Genomic DNA, 21,706 nt, shown 5'->3' with positions numbered 1-21,706 from the left:
AGGCCAAAAGAAGGAAAATAAAGAAACTGCACAACCAATACCCACTTACCAGGGCTTCCCTGGTGGTGCAGTGGTTGAGAATCCGCCTGCCATTGCAGGGGACATGGGTTCGAGACCTGGTACGGGAAGATCCCACATGCTGCGGAGCAACTAAGCCTGTGCACCACAACTACTGAGCCTGCGCTCTAGAACCCACAAGGCACAACTACTGAGCTCGCGTGTCACAACTACTGAAGCCCACATGCCTAGAGCCCATGTTCTACAACAAGAGAAACCACTGTAATGAGAAGCCCGCGCACCAGAACAAAGAGTAGACCCACTCGCCACAACTAGAGAAAGTGCGCGTGCAGCAACAAAGACCCAACACAGCCAAATATAAAATTAAGTAATTAATTTAAAAATACCCACTTATCAGTAAAATAACTCCAAAATACCACTGAAATTAAAGAATAATTGTAGAGATTAAGTAATTAAATAGATCTTAGGATAGAAGTGGTAATAGGAGAGACAAAGGGTAGCAGACAGTAGATTCATGAAAGAAAAAGCAGTGAGCAGAAGATACACAGGGAAGGCAGTGGCTTTCTTTTGTTATATGCCTGTTACATATTGAATTTTCTCCTCAAAACTTAAAAAGGAACACAAAACATGCAAACACATAAAAATCAATAATTGCAAAGACAATGACAGAAATTTCATACTTGTATGGTGATGGCCAAGTACTGGGATCCTGAAGCACCACTCCAAGGGCATAAAGGACAAGGGTCTGCAAAAAAAAATTACTCTAGTTATTCAAGGTCTAACAGAGACAAAATGATGCCCAGAAAGCCAACTTATCTAAATGCTCTTTTAATATAGATAGTGAATACAAAATAAAAAATAAAATAATAGAAGAAAACACAGGCCATTATTTTGGTGATCTCACAGTGGGAAGGATGAGCATGTCACAAAATATCGAAGCCATAAAGGAATAACAAACTTCACTACATGAAAATTTAAAACCCGTATCCAGTAAAAATAAAACAAAAAACACACCATAAAACAAGTAGAAGATAAATAACAGAGAGGAAAAAAAATTTGCCATAGAAGTGACAGAATTAATATGTATAATATACAAAAAGACATATAAACTCACTAGAAAGAAGTTAAAGGAAATACAAACTGTTAGTATATATATGAAAAGCTGTTCAATCTCTCCAATGATCAGGGGAAAGCAACTTAAGAGAATTTTTCATATAAGGTTCATAAATCCAGATGTGGTAAGAATATGGAAAGGAAAAACATTCTCATACACTGTTGCTCAAAGTATAAACTGCCTTGTAGAGGGCAATTTAAATTTTACACACATGTGCTGTTTGGCCCCCAAACTCCTTTTCTAAGGCTCTCCCAATACCAGTACAAGTATACAATTTGTAATAATGAAAAAAATTAACGTCAATCTAAATTTCCATCAATGGGGACTGCTTAAATAAATTATGGTACATTCATACAATGCAATACTATGCATCCATTAAAAATAATGAGTTGGATCCATAGTAAGTGCCAGTTGTATCGATTGCCATGGTACACTCAATAAAAGAAAATTAAAGAATACTTAGAGTACTCTTTCACATATGAATTTGGTTTTTAAAATACATACGTATACATGTATATATACACACAGAGTAATACATATAAAAAGAAAAAGACCTACAAAATAAACACTAAACTACTCACAGTAGTACGTGTGGAGAAATGAGCCTTTCTTTTATATTGTTTGAACTTTAAAACAAGCACATATTATTTTGTCATTTATAACACTTGTCTTTAACAATAGGCAACATTTATTGGACACTTTAAACAATAAAATTTAAAAACACACACTAACAGAGTTGAAAAGAATAACTGAATGGGTTAAGTATACCAAATGTTTCCTACCTCCCTAGGAATGATAAATTTGTCAATCTTTCCTTCAATATCTTGAAGCCGGGCAGAAACTGGGGTCAGTCTGGCAGTCCGAACAGTTTCACAAAGTACTTGCCGACAATACCTGTTTAAAAAAATTTTTTTTTGAAGATCTTTATTTTGGGAGAGGCAGTTTGAAATGTATATACATTTTAAAGTGTCATTCAACAATTTTCATAACCTTCCTAATTTGAAATAGTCATATCATAATTCTTATTTGCTTAAAATACATTATATATTAGAGGTATATAAAGTCCAGGTGAGTAAGGATTTAAACAAATAAAAACAACTTTAAAAGTACCAGAAGAAAACTTGAAACAATATTTTTAAAATTTTTGAGTAGAAACGTCTTTTCTTTTTTTTTTTTTCTTTGCAGTACTCGGGCCCCTCACTGTTGTGGCCTCTCCTGTTGCCGAGCACAGGCTCTGGACGCGCAGGCTCAGCAGCCATGGCTCACGGGCCTAGCCGCTCCGTGGCATGTGGGATCCTCCCGGACCGGGGCACAAACCCGTGTCCCCTGCATCGGCAGGCGGACTCTCAACCACTGCGCCACCAGGGAAGCCCCCAACGTCTTTTATTTTTAATAAAGGATTTAATAAAAATTTTAATAAAAGACTTTTCTACTTAAAAATTATAAAAATACTGAAACAATGAAGGATACCATAAAGAAAAACACAAATATTGAATGATATGACTATGGAAGTTCTTTTTTCATACTTGCAATCATCATAAGTAAAATTAAAAGCTAAGTAGGAAAAATATTTACAATAAATATATCCTTAATGCATCAAAGCTCTTTAAAAATTCATAATTAAAATGATCAAATACCCCAATAGAAATATGGACAGAAAATATAAAAAAGCAAACCATAAAAACAAAGAAAAAATGCAAATGGCCTGGAAACCTAAGAAATGATACTCAACCTCATTAACAATGGAAAGATTGCCAATCAAAGCGAATTTTTTTACCTGCCAGATTAGCAAAGATGAACAAGAGTACTGTCACAAACACTAACAAAAAATACGGAAAAGGATATTCATATTCAGTTGGTGGAAGTATAAATTGGTACAACCTTTCTGAAGGATAACTTGGCAATATATATGAAAATATGAAGTGTGCCTCCCAATGAGAATAAAAGCTAAAATGTACTGAAATCTTGCTATGAGCCAGTTCCGTTAAATACTTTCTATGCAGTATCTCATTTAATCCTTATAAGAAACTCATGGATGCTATTAGTTTTTAATTTTACAGATTTTAAAAATGAGGCAATTGTTTAAAAGTGCACTGCAGGTAAGTGGTATTGGTAGGATTCAAACCCAAGTCTGTTACTCCATAGCCCCTAATCGTAAACACTACACTATTGCATATACTCTTAAATAATAATCTCATACAATGCAATACTATGCATCCATTAAAAATAACGAGTTGGATCCACAGTAAATGCCAGTTGAACCTTATTAATAGAAACAATCAGAAATATCAGCAAAGATGTAAGCATAGGAATGCTGATTTTTGTAATTTCTAAAAGCAACAAAAACAAGAGGAAACATCCTTTCCTCTTTGAACAAATATTTTTTGGGTACCTACTACATTAGAAGCACTGCATTAGATATTGAGCTACAACAGTGAACAAGACAGATACCCTCAAAGAATTTCAAAGTCTACTTGGCAGGGGAAGGGACATCAAGAATGAACAATTAAAAAGCCACAGTATATTAAAAACGTAAACACAAAGAAAAAAAGGCAGAGTATAAAATAAATGTAGTTTATCATATGTAAATTATACTCCAACAAAGTTGATTAAAAAGATGGATGGCAAAGAAGTCAATGTCAGATCTCAGTTTAGTTTAACATGGCTGTTCTGCACAACCAGTTGAGTGTATTCCTAGAAACACGGCTTCTTATTTAGGGTGCTACAGTCAGGAAGGTTTTGAAATTGCTAGTGGAGCTGCTCCATTCCAGAAATTTCTCTGATTGTTCTGTTCTGGTTTCAGTGAATACAACAGCTCACAAATTATCTGATGATATTAATTGGAATTTTATAATAGTTCTCTCCAGCCTCTCTTTAACCTCTACTTCCTCTGTGGCCATAAAGTAAAAGAAGTAAAAAAAAAAAAAAGGGCACAGTAACTGTTATGATAAAGGAAGTTCAGGGTGTTAGGGGACACATGGCAAGAGCACCTAACTAGAGAAAGGACTTTGCAGAGAAATAAACACTTAGGCTGAGACCTGCAGAAAAAACTGGAGTTAGCTAGAGGAGGGAGGAAGAGAGAATCTCGACAAAAGCCAGAAGATAAAAAAGAGTGCTTTACATTTGAAGAAACAAAAGAATTTAGTACAGCTGAATCCAAGGGTATGAAGAGACACAAGTAATGAGATAAGGTGGGAGAGGAATGCAAGGCCTAGCTCCTGAAATGCCTTATAAGCTAAGCTGGTGAGTTTAAATTTTATCTTAAGGGCAACCAGAAGTCACTGAAAGATGTTAAGTTGGGGAGTCTGATCAGGTATGACTCCCCAGATATAGAAAGATGACTAGCACAGTGATTCTCAACTTTGGCTACACATTAGAATCACCTGAGAAGCTTCTGAAAATTTCTGATGCCAAGAGATTGTTGGTTTGGGATTGGTCACAGGTTATGTGTATTTTTAAAGTAGTTGAAGCGATTACAGTGTATAGTCACAGGCTCCAAGAGCAATCTGGAGAATGCATAGGAGGGAAGCAAATCCAAGGCTGTTGAAATATCCCAGACAAGTTGATGGTGCTCTAGGCAGTGGGGGCAATGGAAAGAACTAAAACTAAACTTCCAACTAAATGTTATTTGGAAAGCAAAATCAACAGAACTTAGTCACTGATTGGATGTGGAGTTACTACGTATAGGAACGCTGTCCACAGCACATTTACGGAAAAAAAGGAATTTACAGAAGCGTTACATGTTTTGTATTTTTAAATGGTTTTAATTTTTTTGTGTTAAATACATATGTATATATGCACAGAAAAAGTCTGGAAAAACAATACAGATAGTTAACAATTATTATCTCTTTTACAAAGGACATTCACCTTCCACTTCATACACTTCTGTATTATAAAAACTTCAAAAAACAAGTATGTGGGAGGGAGGGAGATATAAGAGGGAAGAGATATGGGGATATATGTATAGCTGATTCACTCTGTTATAAAGCAGAAACTAACACACCATTGTAAAGCAATTATACTCCAATAAATGTTAAAAAATTTTTAAAATAAAAAATTTAAAAAAACAAGTATGTATTACTTTTAAAATTGTAATAAAGCTTCCTACATTTTAAAGAATTGGTAACAAAAGTCTCCCTGTGAAACCCATAGCTTCGAGTTCTTTCCAATGGCTGTATCCCTATCTTCTTTTCTATAGTTGAAAGATGATCCAAGGTGAGGGTGCTTGCTACCCAGCCTCAGACTTCCAACCCCCTAAGAAGTCACAGCTGTTATTTTTAAAAATCTTTTTAATTAAGGTATCACTTACATATAAAAAAAAGTATCTAGGGGCTTCCCTGGTGGCGCAGTGGTTGAGAGTCCGCTTGCCGATGCAGGGGACACGGGTTCGTGTCCCGGTCCGGGAAGATCCCACACGCTGCGGAGCAGCTAGGCCCGCGAGCCATGGCCGCTGAGCCTGCGCGTCCGGAGCCTGTGCTCCGCAACGGGAGAGGCCACAACAGTGAGAGGTCCGCGTACCGCAAAAAAAAAAAAGTATCTATTTTACCTGTACAGTTTGATGAATTTTAGTAATTGTATATAATTGTGTGAACACAACCACAAGAAAGATACAGAGCATTTCCCTCACCCTAAAAAACTTTCCTCATGATCCTTTGTAATTGATCTCCTCCCCATTTCTGGCCCCAGACAACCATTGATCAGTGGTTTGTGATACTTTCTATCACAATAGTTTTGCTTTTTCTAGAATTTCACCTAAATGAAACGTATTGTAGGCAGTTTTTGTGTTTGATTTTTTTTTTTACTTAGCATAAAGAGATTTATCTGTGTTGTTGCGTATATTGATATTGTGTTACTTTTTGTTACTTGGTAACATTTCCTTGTATAGATATAACACAATTTATCTATTTAACAGTTGACGAACATTTGGACTACTTCCAGTTTTTGCTATCATAAATAGTATTACTATAAATGTTTGCATACAGGTCTCTGTGTGACATATGTTTTCATTTCTCTCCGGTAAATGCCTAGGAGAACTGCTGAGTCATATAGTATGTTTAACTTCATAAGATCCTGCCACATTGTTTTCTAACAGAACTGTACCATTCTGCATTTGTACCAACAAGGTGTGGATGTTCCACTTATTAGATATCACTGATACTATTTTATACAGGCTCATGTAAAGGTTTCCCAAAAGTACCTCAAGATTTTAAAAAGCAAGTTAAGTTATCCATTAAAATCTGTATGTAAATACTTTAAGTCCTGTAAAAATATACAGCTTTCCTAGATATTAGCATTAGCTTTATATTAGATAAACCAACTCAAATTTACCCTTTAATGATCTCCTCTTTCCTCTTATTGCGTTCTTACCTGAGCTCCTCAATGTTCTCTGGAGTTACAGGTCCCTTCCCAAAAACTTGGTCTATCTCTTCATATAGTTTTCTCTGAACTTCTTCATAGGTGGTTAAAAAACAAACTGCCCAGGTACACACTAAGCGAAAATTTATATTAATAACAATGAAAGCAGCTAATTCATAGTTTGGGTGCAGAATAAGAAACAAATTTATTACTTTTTGGTATTTTCCTTTTTTTCTGATACAAAAGATACATAAATGCTACCAATAGATAAAACAAGACTGTTCACAAGATTTGTACTTCATTGAACAGAACATGAATATTTACAGAATATTCCCAAAAAGAGATAGTGAAATCTAGATTTCTTTCTTAAAACTGGCAAGTAATCAAAGGCACTTAATACATTTTACCTTAGATAAAATAGTAATGATAATAAATAAACTTCACATCTGGGGAAGTGTTAAATGTTGGTAACTGTGATGAACTGTTTGGTTCAATCGACCTTGTAAAATCAAAAAATTGATTTATCTGGGCTTCCCTGGTGGCACAGTGGCTGGGAGTCCGCCTGCAGACACAGGGGACACGGGTTCGTGCCCCGGTTCGGGAAGATCCCCCATGCCACGGAGAGGCTGGGCCCGTAAGCCATGGCCGATGGGCCTGCACGTCCGGAGCCCGTGCTCTGCAACGGGAGAGGCCACAACAGTGAGAGGCCCGCATACCGCAAAAAAAAAAAAAAAAAAAAAAAATTGATTTATCAATTTCCTCAGGAGCTTTAAATGATTCATACAAATCAAGGTAGCAGGAGATTTACCTACAAATCATTACTCTAAATTTTTACTTGTAAAGGTAGATACACTGGTTCAAGAACTGAGACTGATTATTGCTTAGGACAGTGGTTCTCAAAACTCTTCTGGGAGGTTGCTGATGGCACAACCCCACCATCCACAGATCCTGACTCAGTAGGTTTAGGGTGTGGTCCAGGGTTCTATATTTCTAACAAATACCACAATTACTTTGATGAACATCAACACTGGAAGATCACTAGCTTATGGCTTACTTTTGCTTAAAATGGCTATGGATTATAATCACTGGGAAAATCAAAAGGTAAGAAAATTAATTACATGATGAACATAAAACAGAGGAAACAGTAGTTATATTCCCTTTAGGAATCCACTGGATTACAACTGTTCAAATGGAACCATCCAGACACATAAATTCTCTTTCCCTAGACTATGCTTGATATGACTCTATGTACAGCTCTACTTTTTCTATGTCAAGTACTTCTTAAAATGCATTTAATAATTTCTACTTCTGCTTATTAATTATCTCTTTCCTGAGCTAAAGGGCTGGTTTAAATTTATCTCAAAGTTAATTTTTTAAAATGTTCACCTAAGTCACTTATCATCCAATTCCAATGCCTGGAAAATACATAATTCACTTTCTGCACTAAATATTATCAATAAAATCAACAGCTACCTCATGCTCAATTATTTTGATAATTTACTCACACCCAGAGTTCATAAAACACATAGGAGTAGCGGACCTTAACTTCTTCCTACATATGTTTCTTTATTATGGCTTTTGAGTGAACTGCAGAATTTCTATTTCACAAGTGATATGAAAACTTACGTGGACAGTGTACAGTATGTACATGTATGCAATTTTACAACAATATGTAGTAATATATAATATTGAAAGATTTAGCACAAGTATTTGAGTACAGTAGGCACTCATATACACTGATTGACTAGATTATCACTTAAAATTAATTTAACTGTATACACTTAATAACCTCAAACATTGGTTCTTTTGTACAACTCTATTAAAGAGTATGACAGAGGGGAGAGCTTTAAAATGGGATTTTAAGCCACTTGATGTTCTTTAATTATACTATTGAATCAAGACACCATTTTATAGTTGAAAGATACCTTGGAGGTCACCCTTATTTTAGAAAAGGAAAGATGCAGAGTTCAGTATCTTGCTCTAGGCTAAGACTTGCTAAGTCGCAGAGGAGAGACTTTAATTAAGGTTTCCTGCCGATCCTGACTCTCAAAATTTCAGAGGTGCCTTAAAAAATAACCAACCCACATGCAAAGTAGTAGCAATACTCTGAAAATTCCCCCTAAAAACTGCAAAAAAGATTAAAATATTAAATCAACCTTGGAAATGGTCACTTTTTATGGTATCCAGAGTATAAATGATTCAGATTTTTTGAAGGTCTTCAGCAAAGATATATTTTAATGTAATAAATTTTTAAACAAGTATTTAAAAGGTTTGATACATTATTTTTGACACATGCTTACCTAAATTCCATTTAATCTATAATATCTGGACATGTCTAGATATCAAAAATTTTACAAAGAAGAAATATAGGAAGTTTACATTTATACTCATCCTTTTTAAAATTTTCTTAAACAGAAAGAGTTGTGAGTGAAATCCTTCAAGTTAACATAAATTCTTTAGATTTTAAACTGATGTTTTAATACCTCCTTTAGCATTTTATGTCAGTATATTTTTATGGATATACAAATTTTTACAAATACTGTATAAACAAATGGTAGTCTGATAAACTAAAAACTAGTAAGGAAACTAGAAATATATCACCCATTTTAGAATTTTAAATAATAATCACCTTCAATTCCACCAAGAGAAGAGTTCTTTTTAAATCATGATTTCTGTGGCCTATCTCCTCTGCTGGTAGGTCTTAATAATAGCAGACTAGATTGAAGACAAAGTGAAAAGCCACAGCAGGAAATTGAAAAGCTCACAGCTCTGGCTGGAAAGGTGTCAATAGCAGTTCATTTTAAAGGCACTAACTAGAATTCACAATCCATAAACTGTGTCAAGAAACTTATGGCAATGTTCAGAGGTGGCACAGAGCATCTGGGGTTTTAAAAAAAAAAAAAAAAGGTGCCTGTGTGAATCAAGCCTTTCAAACAAGAATAAAAAAAGAAGAACGAAGGGAAATTATAAAGAGGTCTTGCAAACAGTGTTTCCTTTATTTTAGAATAGCTTTATCCTTGTATATTTTATAACCTATCTCAAACAGAAATCAATTTATACTTACATTTTGCAGTTATTATGCAACTAGCCAGAGAAAATATCATACTGTCTTCTAGGATCTAGGAAACAAAACTAAGTTTAGAAAGTGTGAAATGTAAGGTGGCCTATATTAGGCCCTAGTAAAATCACCTAGAATACAAAATGGGAGTTAAGGAAAAGGAAAACATGTTATTTCTTTATGAGGTTTTCACTTAAAGAAAATCTATATAATGAAAAAACCAACCGAAACACTGCACTGCATTTTTGACACAGTGAACACTTACCCAGTAATATTACTGGCTCATGATACATCATACAAACTGGTTCAGTGCTATCGTTCTAGCTTGGCCTAGAGCAGAACGAAGACTCAGGAACAGTGAAGAGCCTGCCACTGTCCTGGATCCTGATATAACTTCTGCACCCACACACACCCAGAAAACCGCTTTTGTCTATGAGCACTTGCATGCATAGAGTAGGGCAGAAGATTCCTACATTGAACAGGTAGGTGTGGCAGTAACAGCTCCACTCCTGTCCTTTGCCTGACAACACCACAAACACACAATACCCCAGTGGTGTGCTGGGGTGACAGACACACTGGGAACAAGCCAAGCTGCCACACCTGGTAATGTAGACAGAGCAGCTTAGTCAGTACAGGCTTATCCAAGTCCTCCTCTTTTACAGTCAGAGAACTTTGGTTCGATATTTGCTTACTCAAATATTAAATACTATATAGTTGCTTCAAAGAACTAAATAACAGGAGACTAAATACTAAATACTATTTCTGGATGATATACAATAAAAAAGAAAAAAGGGGCTTCCCTGGTGGCGCAGTGGTTGAGAGTCCGCCCGCCGATGCAGGGGACATGGGTTCGTGCCCCGGTCCGGGAAGATCCCACATGCTGCGGAGCGGCTGGGCCTGTGAGCCATGGCTGCTGAGCCTGCGCTCCGCAACAGGAAAGGCCACAACAGTGAGAGGCCCACATACCGCAAGAAAAAAAAAAAAGAAAAAAGCCATTGAATTCTAGGAGGGAGTCTGGGTTAATTAAAGTGGATAAAAAGCACACTCTATACATGTCTGATTATCTTTTGTTTGATAAACATTTAACAATTACATCACCTGTTGGTCATTAAGGTCCCCCTGTACTAAGGAGTCAATGAAAATATGTTCACTGAAGTTCCTTCCTTTTCGTTCTTTTATGATTTTCTTTAAAATAGATTCCAGTTGCATAAGGGCTTAGAGAAGAAAAACAAGAAAAGATTTTAGAATATAAGCATTTGTGAGGATTGAACATTTTTCTGTATCTCTACAATGTTCCTATGTGCAGAATAAAACTTTCAAAGTTAAAAGTAGTAACCAATAATGCTTTAAAAGCTAACTTATGTTTAAACTCATCTACTTACTTTTCTTCTTTTTGCTAAATTTAACACATACACCAAAAAGTGAATAAAACATACATGCACAATTTAACAAACAACTGTAAATCAAACAACCAGGTCGAGAAATAGAACAATGCTAGCCCCTTAAAGGCCTTTTACACATATATCCCTCCCCTGGTATTATTCACCTTCCTTCTAAATTCGGTCCTCTTAACTCCATTGTTCTCCCAAATCAGCACTCATTTAGAGACTGAAGCAGATGTGAAATAATCAGAAAAGTAAATTTCTGACATTTGGAAGATTAATCCAACTATCAAGAAATTTATCCACAGATTTCTCAGGCCCCATCTTACTTGACCTATCACAGCATCTGATGCTGGTCACTTACTCTGTAGGAAGAACTTTTGCATTTGGCTCCTAGGATTCCACACTCTCCTGGGCTCCACACTTTACTGCCACTTTACTGCCAGCTCATTCTCAGTATCCTTTGTCGATTCCTTCTCACCTCTCAAATTTCTTAATGACAGAATGCCCAAGGTCAGGGATCTCTTTTCTTGGACCTCTCCTCTTTTTCTACTTATATTCATTACCTTGGTGATCACCATTCTCAAAGCTTTAAGTACAATCTATGTACTGAACACTTCCAAATTTATATTTCCATTTAGGATCTCTTTCCCCTGAACCTCAGTTTCATATAACTGACAATCAACTCAATATCTCCACTTCGACGTCTGAAGCATACTAAACATAAACACATCCAAAACTGAAGTCGTGATCTTTCGCCTCACAACTGGATCTTTCTACAGTCTGTCCCATCTTATTTCCTATTAACTTCATTTTCCAATTACTCAGGCCTAAAACTCTGGTTTCTCTCTTATACCCCATATCTAATCTGGCAGTCAATGTTGGTGGCTCTAACCTTCAAAATACAGAATTAATCTCTCTTACTCCTTTTTAAAAAATTTTATATTTTCTGCTACCCGTCACCTAGTCCAAGCCAAATTATTTTTCTTGCCTGGTTCATTGCAGTAGCCCCCTAATTAGTCTCCCTGCTTCTGCTCTGAGCCTCATTATGACAGCAGCCAGAGTAATCCTTTAAAAATATAACTCAGATCCATAATTCTGCTCAAAATCTTCCAGTGGCTTCTTCCTATCTCACAGTAGCAACCTAGTCATACCTAAGCCAGACAAAATCTGTTCCATCCCCCCAATCTTTCTGGTCTCACTTCCTTCTATTTTTCTTCTGACTCATTTCACTCCAGGCATACAGCTCCCTGATGTACCTCAAATATATCAGGAAGAATCCTACCTCAAGGATTTTGCAACTACTTGTTGTGGATATACACATGATCTGCATGGACTGGTTTCCTTATCTCTTGCAAGTGTTTGCTCAAGTCACCTGATCTTGGTGAGGCCTTTCCTAATAATCTCCCCACCCCTAGCACTTCCTATCCCCCTTCCTGATTTAATTTTCTCCATAGCAACTTTCATCTTTTAACACACTATTCAGTTTACTTATTCAGGTTCTCATCTGTCTCTTCCCACTAGAATGTGGTGCCACAAGGAGAGGAACTTTTGTTTGTTTTGTTCACTGACACCTCCCCAGGACGAAAAACATACCAGGATATTCTAGATCTTCATTATTTATAGAATTGAAGAATCTAATAACACGCTAGTGATTAAAATGAGAAATTGTTAACACTGTACTGCAATGGTTCACAAACTTTGCTTACATTACAATCACCTAGGAAGCTTTTTTAAAAAACAAATCATAAAATATAAACCACACCTTCTACCAATTAAATCTGAATGTTCAGGAGCAAAAGTCAAGCTTCAAAGTTTAAAAGATTCAATGTGTAGCAAAGTTTGGGAACTACTGCTGTACATTCTCTATCCTACAAGTACATGAGGATAATCTGGAGAGCTTTTATTAAAAAAAAAAAAAAGATCTAACAACCAAAGCACCTCTATCCCATATTCTGAATAAACTGATTTAGGGTGGGGCCTGATCTTCAATATTTTTTGTTTTGTTCTAAGTTCCCAAAGTGATTCTAATGTACAGACCAGGTTGAGAATTACTTACTTAAAACAGAAGAAGTGACCCAGCCATGAGTTTCCACTCATATAAATACCAAAACATAATCATTTTCAATAAAAGCTCAAATTTGATCTATGCCCATGTTACAGTTCAAGGAGCATACCATACTAGACAATCTACTTTTATTTAGAATCAAAGAATATAAATTATTAATTTTCCTTTTACATAAATTAAAACCAGTATTTGTAAAATACATTTATTATTAAGGGTAATTAATCCAAATGCATCCATCAAGAGAGTCAGAATGGTAGACTAGCAGATAGCAGAAAACGTGTCCATTCAATTGGCTTTTCTAGACTTACGCTGGAACTGAAGGAATCACCAGAATGGTAAACCCCAAGAAGACAGGGAATTTTTTTTTTTTTTTGCAGTACACGAGCCTCTCACTGTTGTGGCCTCTCCCGTTGTAGAGCACAGGCTCCAGACACGCCGGCTCAGCAGCCATGGCTCATGGGCCCAGCCGCTTCGCTGCATGTGGGATCTTCCTGGACCAGGGCATGAACCCGAGTCCCCTGCATCGGGAGGCGGACTCTCAACCACTGCGCCACCAGGGAAGCCTGGGGACACGGATTTTTTGTCTCCTATACATACATAGAATAGTGCGTAGCACATACAGGCTTCAATAAATATTTGTTGAAAGAATGAAGGAAGAGAATCTTGGGAAGCAATACTATTATCCATGAAAAATAATCCATTATTCCAATGCAGCCTATGTATTTTAATTTGCCCTGCTTACTTCCAAAACAAAAATTGCAGCAGCTCAGAATAAACGTATTAAAGAATAACAATCATTAAATTACTGACAGAAGATATAATACAAAAGAAAAAAGGGGGGCTTCCCTGGTGGCGCAGTGGTTGAGAGTCCGCTGGCCGATGCAGGGGACGCGGGTATGTGCCCCGGTCCGGGAAGATCCCACATGCCGCGGAGTAGCTGGGCCTGTGAGCCATGGCTGCTGAGCCTGTGCTCCGCAACGGGAGAGGCCACAACAGTGAGAGGCCCGCGTACCACAAAAAAAAAAAAAAAAAAAAGAAGAAGAAGAAAAAAAAGGGAGCACATGTTGGGGGCCATCTTAAACTAAAATTGCTATTTTTCTGTGTAGATTTTATAAAGTTGTAACCAATGCTAAATAGTTTTGAAAATGTATTTACTCAATGATATAATGGCCAAGAATATTTTTATGTTGCTACATTTCTTACAGATTTATCATGTTGATATTATTTCCTTAGAAATTCCGATATTGTTGTATATTTAGTTTTTTTGGTTTTCTACTTGTAGAAATAGCATTACAAAAAAATTTCATGAATATTTTCTTATTTTAGATAATTTCACTCATTTACGACTCTTAACTTGTATTTTTAAATTACTTTCCCAGGATTGTACCCCTGACACTTTCCATTAATCCTGTACGCTATACCAGCTCTCCAGCACCCTCATTCTGCAATGAGTGCTAGAGTTTAGTTAATAATTCACTGCTTTTTCCTTTCTTTTAAGAAAAACTTTCACAATAGGAAATGTAGGAAAAAAACATAAAGGGCCGGGAAGATGGCGTAAGAGTAAGACACGGAGATCACCTTCCTCCCCACATATACAACAGAAATACATCTACACGTGGAACAACTCCTACAGAACACCTCCTGAATGCTGTCAGAAGACCTCACACCTCCCAAAAGGCAAGACACCCCCCCACGTACCTGGGTAGGGCAAAAGAAAAAATAAACAGAGACAAAAAGATAGGGACGGAACCTGCACCAGTGGGAGGGAGCAGAGAAGGAGGAAAGGTTTCCACACACTAGGAGCCCCTTCGCGGGCGGAGACTGCGGGTGGCTGAGGGGGAACCTTCGGAGCCGCGGAGGAGAGCACAGCAACAGGAGTGCGGTGAACAATGCGGAGAGATTCCTGCACAGAGGATCAGGGCAGACCGGCACTCACCAGTGCGAGAGGCTTGTCTGCTCACCCTCCAGGGAGGGCGGGGCTGAGAGTTGAGGCTCCGGCTTCGGTTGGAGCGCCAGGAGAGGACTGGGATTGGCGGCGTGAACACAGCCTACAGGGGGATAGTGCGCCCCAGCTAGCTGGCAGGGAATCCGGGGAAAAGTCTGGAGCTCCCGAAGAGGCAAGAGACTTTTTCTTCCCTCTTTCTTTCCTGCTGCATAAGGAGAGGGGATTAAGAGCGCTGCTTAAAGGAACTCCAGAGACGGGCACGAGCCGCGGCTAGAAGCACGGGCCCCAGAGACGGGCATGAGACGCTAAGGATGATGCTGCCGCCACCAAGAAGCCTGTGTGCGAGCACAGGTCACTATCCACGCCCCCCCTTACGGGGAGCCTGTGCAGCCCACCACCGCCAAGGTCCCGGGATCCAGGGACTTCTCCAGGAGAACGCATGGCGCACCTCATGCTGGTGCAACGTCACGCCAGCTTCTGCCACTGCAGGCTCGCCCCGCATCCGTACCCCTCCCTCCCCACGGCCTGAGTAAGCTAGAACCCCAAATCAGCAGCTCCTTTAACCCCATCCTGTCTGAGCGAAGAACAGACGCCCTCCTGCAACCTACACGCATATGCATGGCCAAATCCGAAGCTGAGCCCCTGGGAGCTGTGAGAACAAAGAAGAGAAAGGGAAATCTCTCCCAGCAGCCTCAGAAACAGCGGATTAAAGCTCCACAATCAACTTGATGTACCCTGCAGCTGTGGAATACATGAATTGACAACGAATCATCCGAAACTGAGGAGGTGGACTTTGAGAGCAAGATTTTTAATTTTTTCCCCTTTTCCTCTTTTTGTGAGTGTGTATGTGTATGCTTCTGTGTGAGATTTTGTCTGTATAGCTTTGCTTCCACCACTTGTCCAAGGGTTCTATCTGTCCGTTTTCTTTTATATTTTTTTCTCTTAATAATTATTTCTTTATTTTAATAACTTTATTATAATTTAAATTACTTTATTTTATTGTACTTTATCTTCTTTCCCTTTTACTCTGAGCCATGTGGATGCTGCAGCCAGGAGTCACTGCTGTGCCTCTCCTCTGAGGTGGGAGAGCCAACTTCAGGACACTGGTCCATAAGAGACCTCCCAGCTCCACATAATATCAAAGGGCGAGAATCTCCCAGAGATCTCCATCTCAACACCAGCACCCAGCTTCACTCAACGACCAGCAAGCTACAGTGCTGGACATCCTATGCCAAACAACTAGCAAGACAGGAACACAACCCCACCCATTAGCAGAAAGGCTGCCTAAAATCGTAAGTCCACAGACACCCCAAAACACACCACCAGACATGGACCTGCCCACCAGAAAGACAAGATCCAGCCTCATCCACCGGAACACAGGCACTAGTCCCCTCCACCAGGAAACCTACACAACCCACTGAACCAACCTTAGCCACTGGGGACAAACACCAAAAACAACGGGAACTACGAACCTGCAGCCTGCAAAAAGAAGACCCCAAACACAGTAAGATAAGCAAAATGAGAAGACAGAAAAATACACAGCAGATAAAGGAGTAAGATAAAAACCCACCAGACCTAACAAATGAAGAGGAATTAGGCAGTCTACCTGAAAAAGAATTCAGAATAATGATAGTAAAGATGATCCAAAATCTTGGAAATAGAATAGACAAAATTCAAGAAACATTTAACAAGGACCTAGAATAACTAAAGATGAAACAAACAATGATGAACAACACAATAAATGAAATTAAAAATACTCTAGATGGGATCAACAGCAGAATAACTGAGTCAGAAAAACAGATAAGTGATCTGAAAGATAAAATAGTGGAAATAAATACTGCAGAGCAGAATAGAGAAAAAGGAATGAAAAGAACTGAGGACAGTCTCAGAGACCTCTGGGACAACATTAAACACACCAACATTCGAATTATAGGGGTTCCAGAAGAAGAAGAGAAAAAGAAAGGGACTGAGAAAATATTTGAAGAGATTATAGTTGAAAACTTCCATAATATGGGAAAGGAAATTGTTAATCATGTCCAGGAAGCACAGAGAGTCCCATACAGGATAAATCTAAGGAGAAATACGCCAAGACACATATTAATCAAAACTGTCAAAAATTAAATACAAAGAAAACATATTAAAAGCAGCAAGGGGAAAACAACAAATAACACACAAGGGAATCCCCATAAGGTTAACAGCTGATCTTTCAGCAGAAACTCTGCAAACCAGAAGGGACTGGCAGGACATATTTAAAGTGATGAAGGAGAAAAACCTGCAACCAAGATTACTCTACCCAGCAAGGATCTCATTCAGATTTGATGGAGAAATTAAAACCTTTACAGACAAGCAAAAGCTGAGAGAGTTCAGCACCACCAAACCAGCTTTACAACAACTGCTAAAGGAACTTCTCTAGGCAAGAAACACAAGAGAAGGAAAAGACCTACAATAACGAACCCAAAACAGCTAAGAAAATGGGAATAGGAACATACATGTCGATAATTACCTTAAATGTAAATGGACTAAATGCTTACACCAAAAGACTCAGATTGGCTGAATGGATACAAAAACAAGATGCATATATTTGCTGTCTACAAGAGATCCACTTCAGACCTAGAGACACATACAGACTGAAAGTAAGGGGATGGAAAAAGATATTTCATGACAATGGAAAACAAAAGAAAGCTGGAGTAGCATTCTCATATCAGACAAAACAGACTTTAAAATAAAGACTATTAGAAGAGACAAAGAAGGACACTAAATAATGATCAAGGGATCGATCCAAGAAGAAGTATAACAATTGTAAATATTTATGCACCCAACATAGGAGCACCTCAATACATAAGGCAAATACTAACAGCCATAAAATGGGAAATCGACAGTAACACATTCATAGTAGGGGACTTTAACACCCCACTTTCACCAATGGACAGATCATCCAAAATGAAAATAAATAAGGAAACACAAGCTTTAAATGATACATTAAAAAAGAGGGACTTAATTGATATTTATAGGACATTCCATCCAAAAACAACAGAATACATGTTTTTCTCAAGTGCTCATGGAACATTCTCCAGGATAGATCATATCTTGGGTCACAAATCAAGCCTTGGTAAATTTAAGAAAATTGAAATTGTATCAAGTATCTTTTCCGACCACAACGCTATGAGACTAGATATCAATTACAGGAAAAGATCTGTAAAATAATACAAACACATGGAGGCTAAACAATACACTACTTAACAACAAAGTGATCACTGAAGAAATCAAAGAGGAAATCAAAAAATACCTAGAAACAACTGACAATGGAGACACGATGACCCAAAATCTATGGGATGCAGCAAAAGCAGTTCTAAGAGGGAAGTTTATAGCAATACAATCCTACCTTAAGAAACAGGAAACATCTCGAATAAACAACCTAACCTTGCACCTAAAGCAACTAGAAAAAGAAGAACAAAAAAACCCCAAAGTTAGCAGAAGGAAAGAAATCATAAACATCAGATCAGAAATAAATGAAAAAGAAATGAAGGAAACAATAGCAAAGATCAATAAAACTAAAAGCTGGTTCTTCGAGAAGACAAATAAAATTGATAAAACATAAGCCAGACTCAACAAGAAAAAAACAGAGAAGACTGAAATCAGTAGAATTAGAAATGAAAAAGGAGAAGTAACAACTGACACTGCAGAAATACAAAAGATCATGAGAGATTACTACAAGCAACTCTATGCCAATAAAATGGACAACCTGGAAGAAATGGACAAATTCTTAGAAATGCACAACCTGCCAAGACTGAATCAGGAAGAAATAGAAAATATGAACAGACCAATCACAAACACTGAAATTGAAACTGTGATTAAAAATCTTCCAACGAACAAATGCCCAGGACCAGATGGCTTCACAGGCGAATTCTATCAAACATTTAGAGAAGAGCTAACATCTATCCTTCTCAAACTCTTCCAAAATATAGCAGAGGGAGGAACACTCCCCAACTCATTCTACGAGGCCACCATCACCCTGATACCAAAACCAGACAAGGATGTCACAAAGAAGGAAAACTACAGGCCAATATCACTGATGAACACAGATGTAAAAATCCTCAACAAAATACTAGCAAACAGAATCTAGCAGCACATTAAAAGGATCATACACCATGATCAAGTGGGGTGTATTCCAGGAATGCAAGGATTCTTCAATATACACAAATCAATCAACGTGATACATCATATTAAGAAACTGAAGGAGAAAAACCATATGATCATCTCAATAGATGCAGAGAAAGCTTTCGACAAAATTCAACACCCCTTTATGATAAAAACCCTGCAGAAAGTAGGCATAGACGGAACTTTCCTCAACATAATAAAGGCCATATATGACAAACCCACAGCCAACATCATCCTCAATGGTGAAAAACTGAAAGCATTTCCATTAAGGTCAGGAACAAGACGAGGTTGCCCACTCTCACCACTCTTATTCAACATAGTTTTGGAAGTTTTAGCCACAGCAACCAGAGAAGAAAAGGAAATAAAAGGAATCCAAATTGGAAAAGAAGAGTAAAGCTGTCAGTGTTTGCACATGACATGATACTATACATAGAGAATCCTAAAGATGCTACCAGAAAACTACTAGACCTAATCAATGAATTTGATAAAGTAGCAGGATACAAACTTAATGCACAGAAATCTCTGGCATTCCTATACACTAATGATGAAAAATCTAAAAGTGAAATCAAGAAAACACTCCCATTTACCATTGGAACAAAAAGAATAAAATATCTAGGAATAAACCTACCTAAGGAGACAAAAGACCTATATGCAGAAAATTATAAGACACTGATGAAAGAAATTAAACATAATACAAATAGATGGAGAGATATACCATGTTCTTGGAATGGAAGAATCAACATTGTGAAAATGACTCTACTACCCAAAGCAATCTAAGATTCAGTGCAATCCCTAACAAACTACCACTGGGATTTTTCACAGAACTAGAACAAAAAATTTCACAATTAGTATGGAAACACAAAAGACCCCCAATAGCCAAAGCAATCTTGAAAACAAAAAACGGAGCTGGAGGAATCAGGCTCCCTGACTTCAGACTATACTACAAAGCTACAGTAATCAAGACAGTATGGTACTGGCACAAAAACAGAAAGATAGATCAATGGAACAGGACAGAAAGTCCAGAGATAAACCCACGCACATATGGTCACCTTATCTTTGATAAAGGAGGCAGGAATGTACAGTGGAGAAAGGACAGCCTCTTCAAGAAGTGGTGCTGGGAAAACTGGACAGGTACATGTAAAAGTATGAGATTAGATCACTCCCTAACACCATACACAAAAATAAGCTCAAAATGGATTAAAGACGTAAATGTAAGGCCAGAAACTATCAAACTCTTAGAGGAAAACATAGACAGAACACTCTACGACATAAATCACGGCAAGATCCTTTTTGACCCACCTCCTAGAGAATGGAAATAAAAACAAAAATAAACAAATGGGACCTAATGAAACTTCAAAGCTTTTGCACAGCAAAGGAAACCATAAACAAGACCAAAGGACAACCCTCAGAATGGGAGAAACTATTTGCAAATGAAGCAACTGACAAAGGATTAATCTCCAAAATTAATAAGCAGCTCATGCAGCTCAATAACAAAAAAACAAACAACCCAATCCAAAAATGGGCAGAAGACCGAAATAGACATTTCTCCAAAGAAGATATACAGATTGCCAACAAACAAATGAAAGAATGCTCAACATCATTAATTAGAGAAATGCAAATCAAAACTACAATGAGGGGCTTCCCTGGTGGCGCAGTGGTTGAGAGTCCGCCTGCCAATGCAGGGGACACAGGTTCGTGCCCCGGCCCGAGAAGATCCCACATGCCACAGAGTGGCTGGGCCTGTGAGCCATGGCCGCTGAGCCTGCGCGCCTGGAGCCTGTGCTCCTCAATGGGAGAGACCACAACAGTGAGAGGCCCATGTACCACAAAAAAAAAAAAAAAAAAAAAAAAAATCTACAATGAGATATCATCTCACACCACTCAGAATGGCCATCATCAAAAATTCTAGAAACAATAAATGTTGGAGAGGGTGTGGAGAAAACGGAACACTCTTGCACTGTTGGTGGGAATGTAAATTGATACAGCCACTATGGAGGACAGTATGGAGGTTCCTTAAAAAACTATAAATAGAACTACCATATGACCCAGCAATCCCACTCCTGGGCATATACCCTGAGAAAACCATAATTCATAAAGAGTCATGTACCACAATGTGCATTGCAGCTCTATTTACAATAGCCAGGACAGCAACCAATAGCCAGAAGCAACCTAAATATCCATTGACAGATGAATGGATAAAGAAGATGTTGCACATATATACAATGGAATATTACCCAGGCATAAAAAGAAATGAAACAGAGTTATTTGTAGTGAGGTGGATGGAACTAGAGTCTGTCATACAGAGTGAAGTAAGTCAGAAAGAGAAAGACAAATACCGTATGCTAACACATATATATGGAATTTAAGAAAAAAAATGTCATGAAGTACCCATGGGTAAGATAGGAATAAAGTCACAGACCTACTAGAGAATGGACTTGAGGGTATGGGGAGGGGGAAGGGTAAGCTGTGACAAAGCGAGAGAGAGGTATGGACATATATACACTATCAAACGTAAGGTAGATAGCTAGTGGGAAGCATCTGCATAGCACAGGGAGATCAGCTCGGTGCTTTGTGACCACCTGGAGGGGTGGGATAGGGAGGGTGGGAG

At 38.0% G+C, this 21,706-nt stretch overlaps 1 protein-coding gene across 4 annotated transcripts in view; it reads right to left on the bottom strand.

The window, feature by feature from the left end:
- The window catches only part of CYP20A1 (cytochrome P450 family 20 subfamily A member 1), a 69,625-nt gene that overhangs the window by 14,164 nt on the left and 33,755 nt on the right, over nt 1-21,706 (bottom strand). For 3 of the 4 annotated variants that reach the window (XM_065880271.1, XM_065880274.1, XM_065880270.1), the window contains 5 exons: nt 10,644-10,759; nt 9,552-9,606; nt 6,500-6,620; nt 1,915-2,026; nt 699-763 (listed from right to left, as the gene is read on the bottom strand). In XM_065880271.1, coding sequence (XP_065736343.1) covers nt 699-763; nt 1,915-2,026; nt 6,500-6,620; nt 9,552-9,606; nt 10,644-10,759 — 469 coding nt within the window. The remainder of the gene's footprint in view (nt 1-698; nt 764-1,914; nt 2,027-6,499; nt 6,621-9,551; nt 9,607-10,643; nt 10,760-21,706) is intronic. The other variant, XM_065880273.1, reaches the window with a different exon arrangement.

The sequence above is a fragment of the Phocoena phocoena genome, chromosome 7 (assembly GCF_963924675.1).
Source record: "Phocoena phocoena chromosome 7, mPhoPho1.1, whole genome shotgun sequence".
Classification (NCBI taxonomy): domain Eukaryota; kingdom Metazoa; phylum Chordata; class Mammalia; order Artiodactyla; family Phocoenidae; genus Phocoena; species Phocoena phocoena.
The sequence above is the reverse complement of the archived record's forward strand: the minus strand, read 5'-3'. Positions and strand labels throughout refer to the sequence as shown.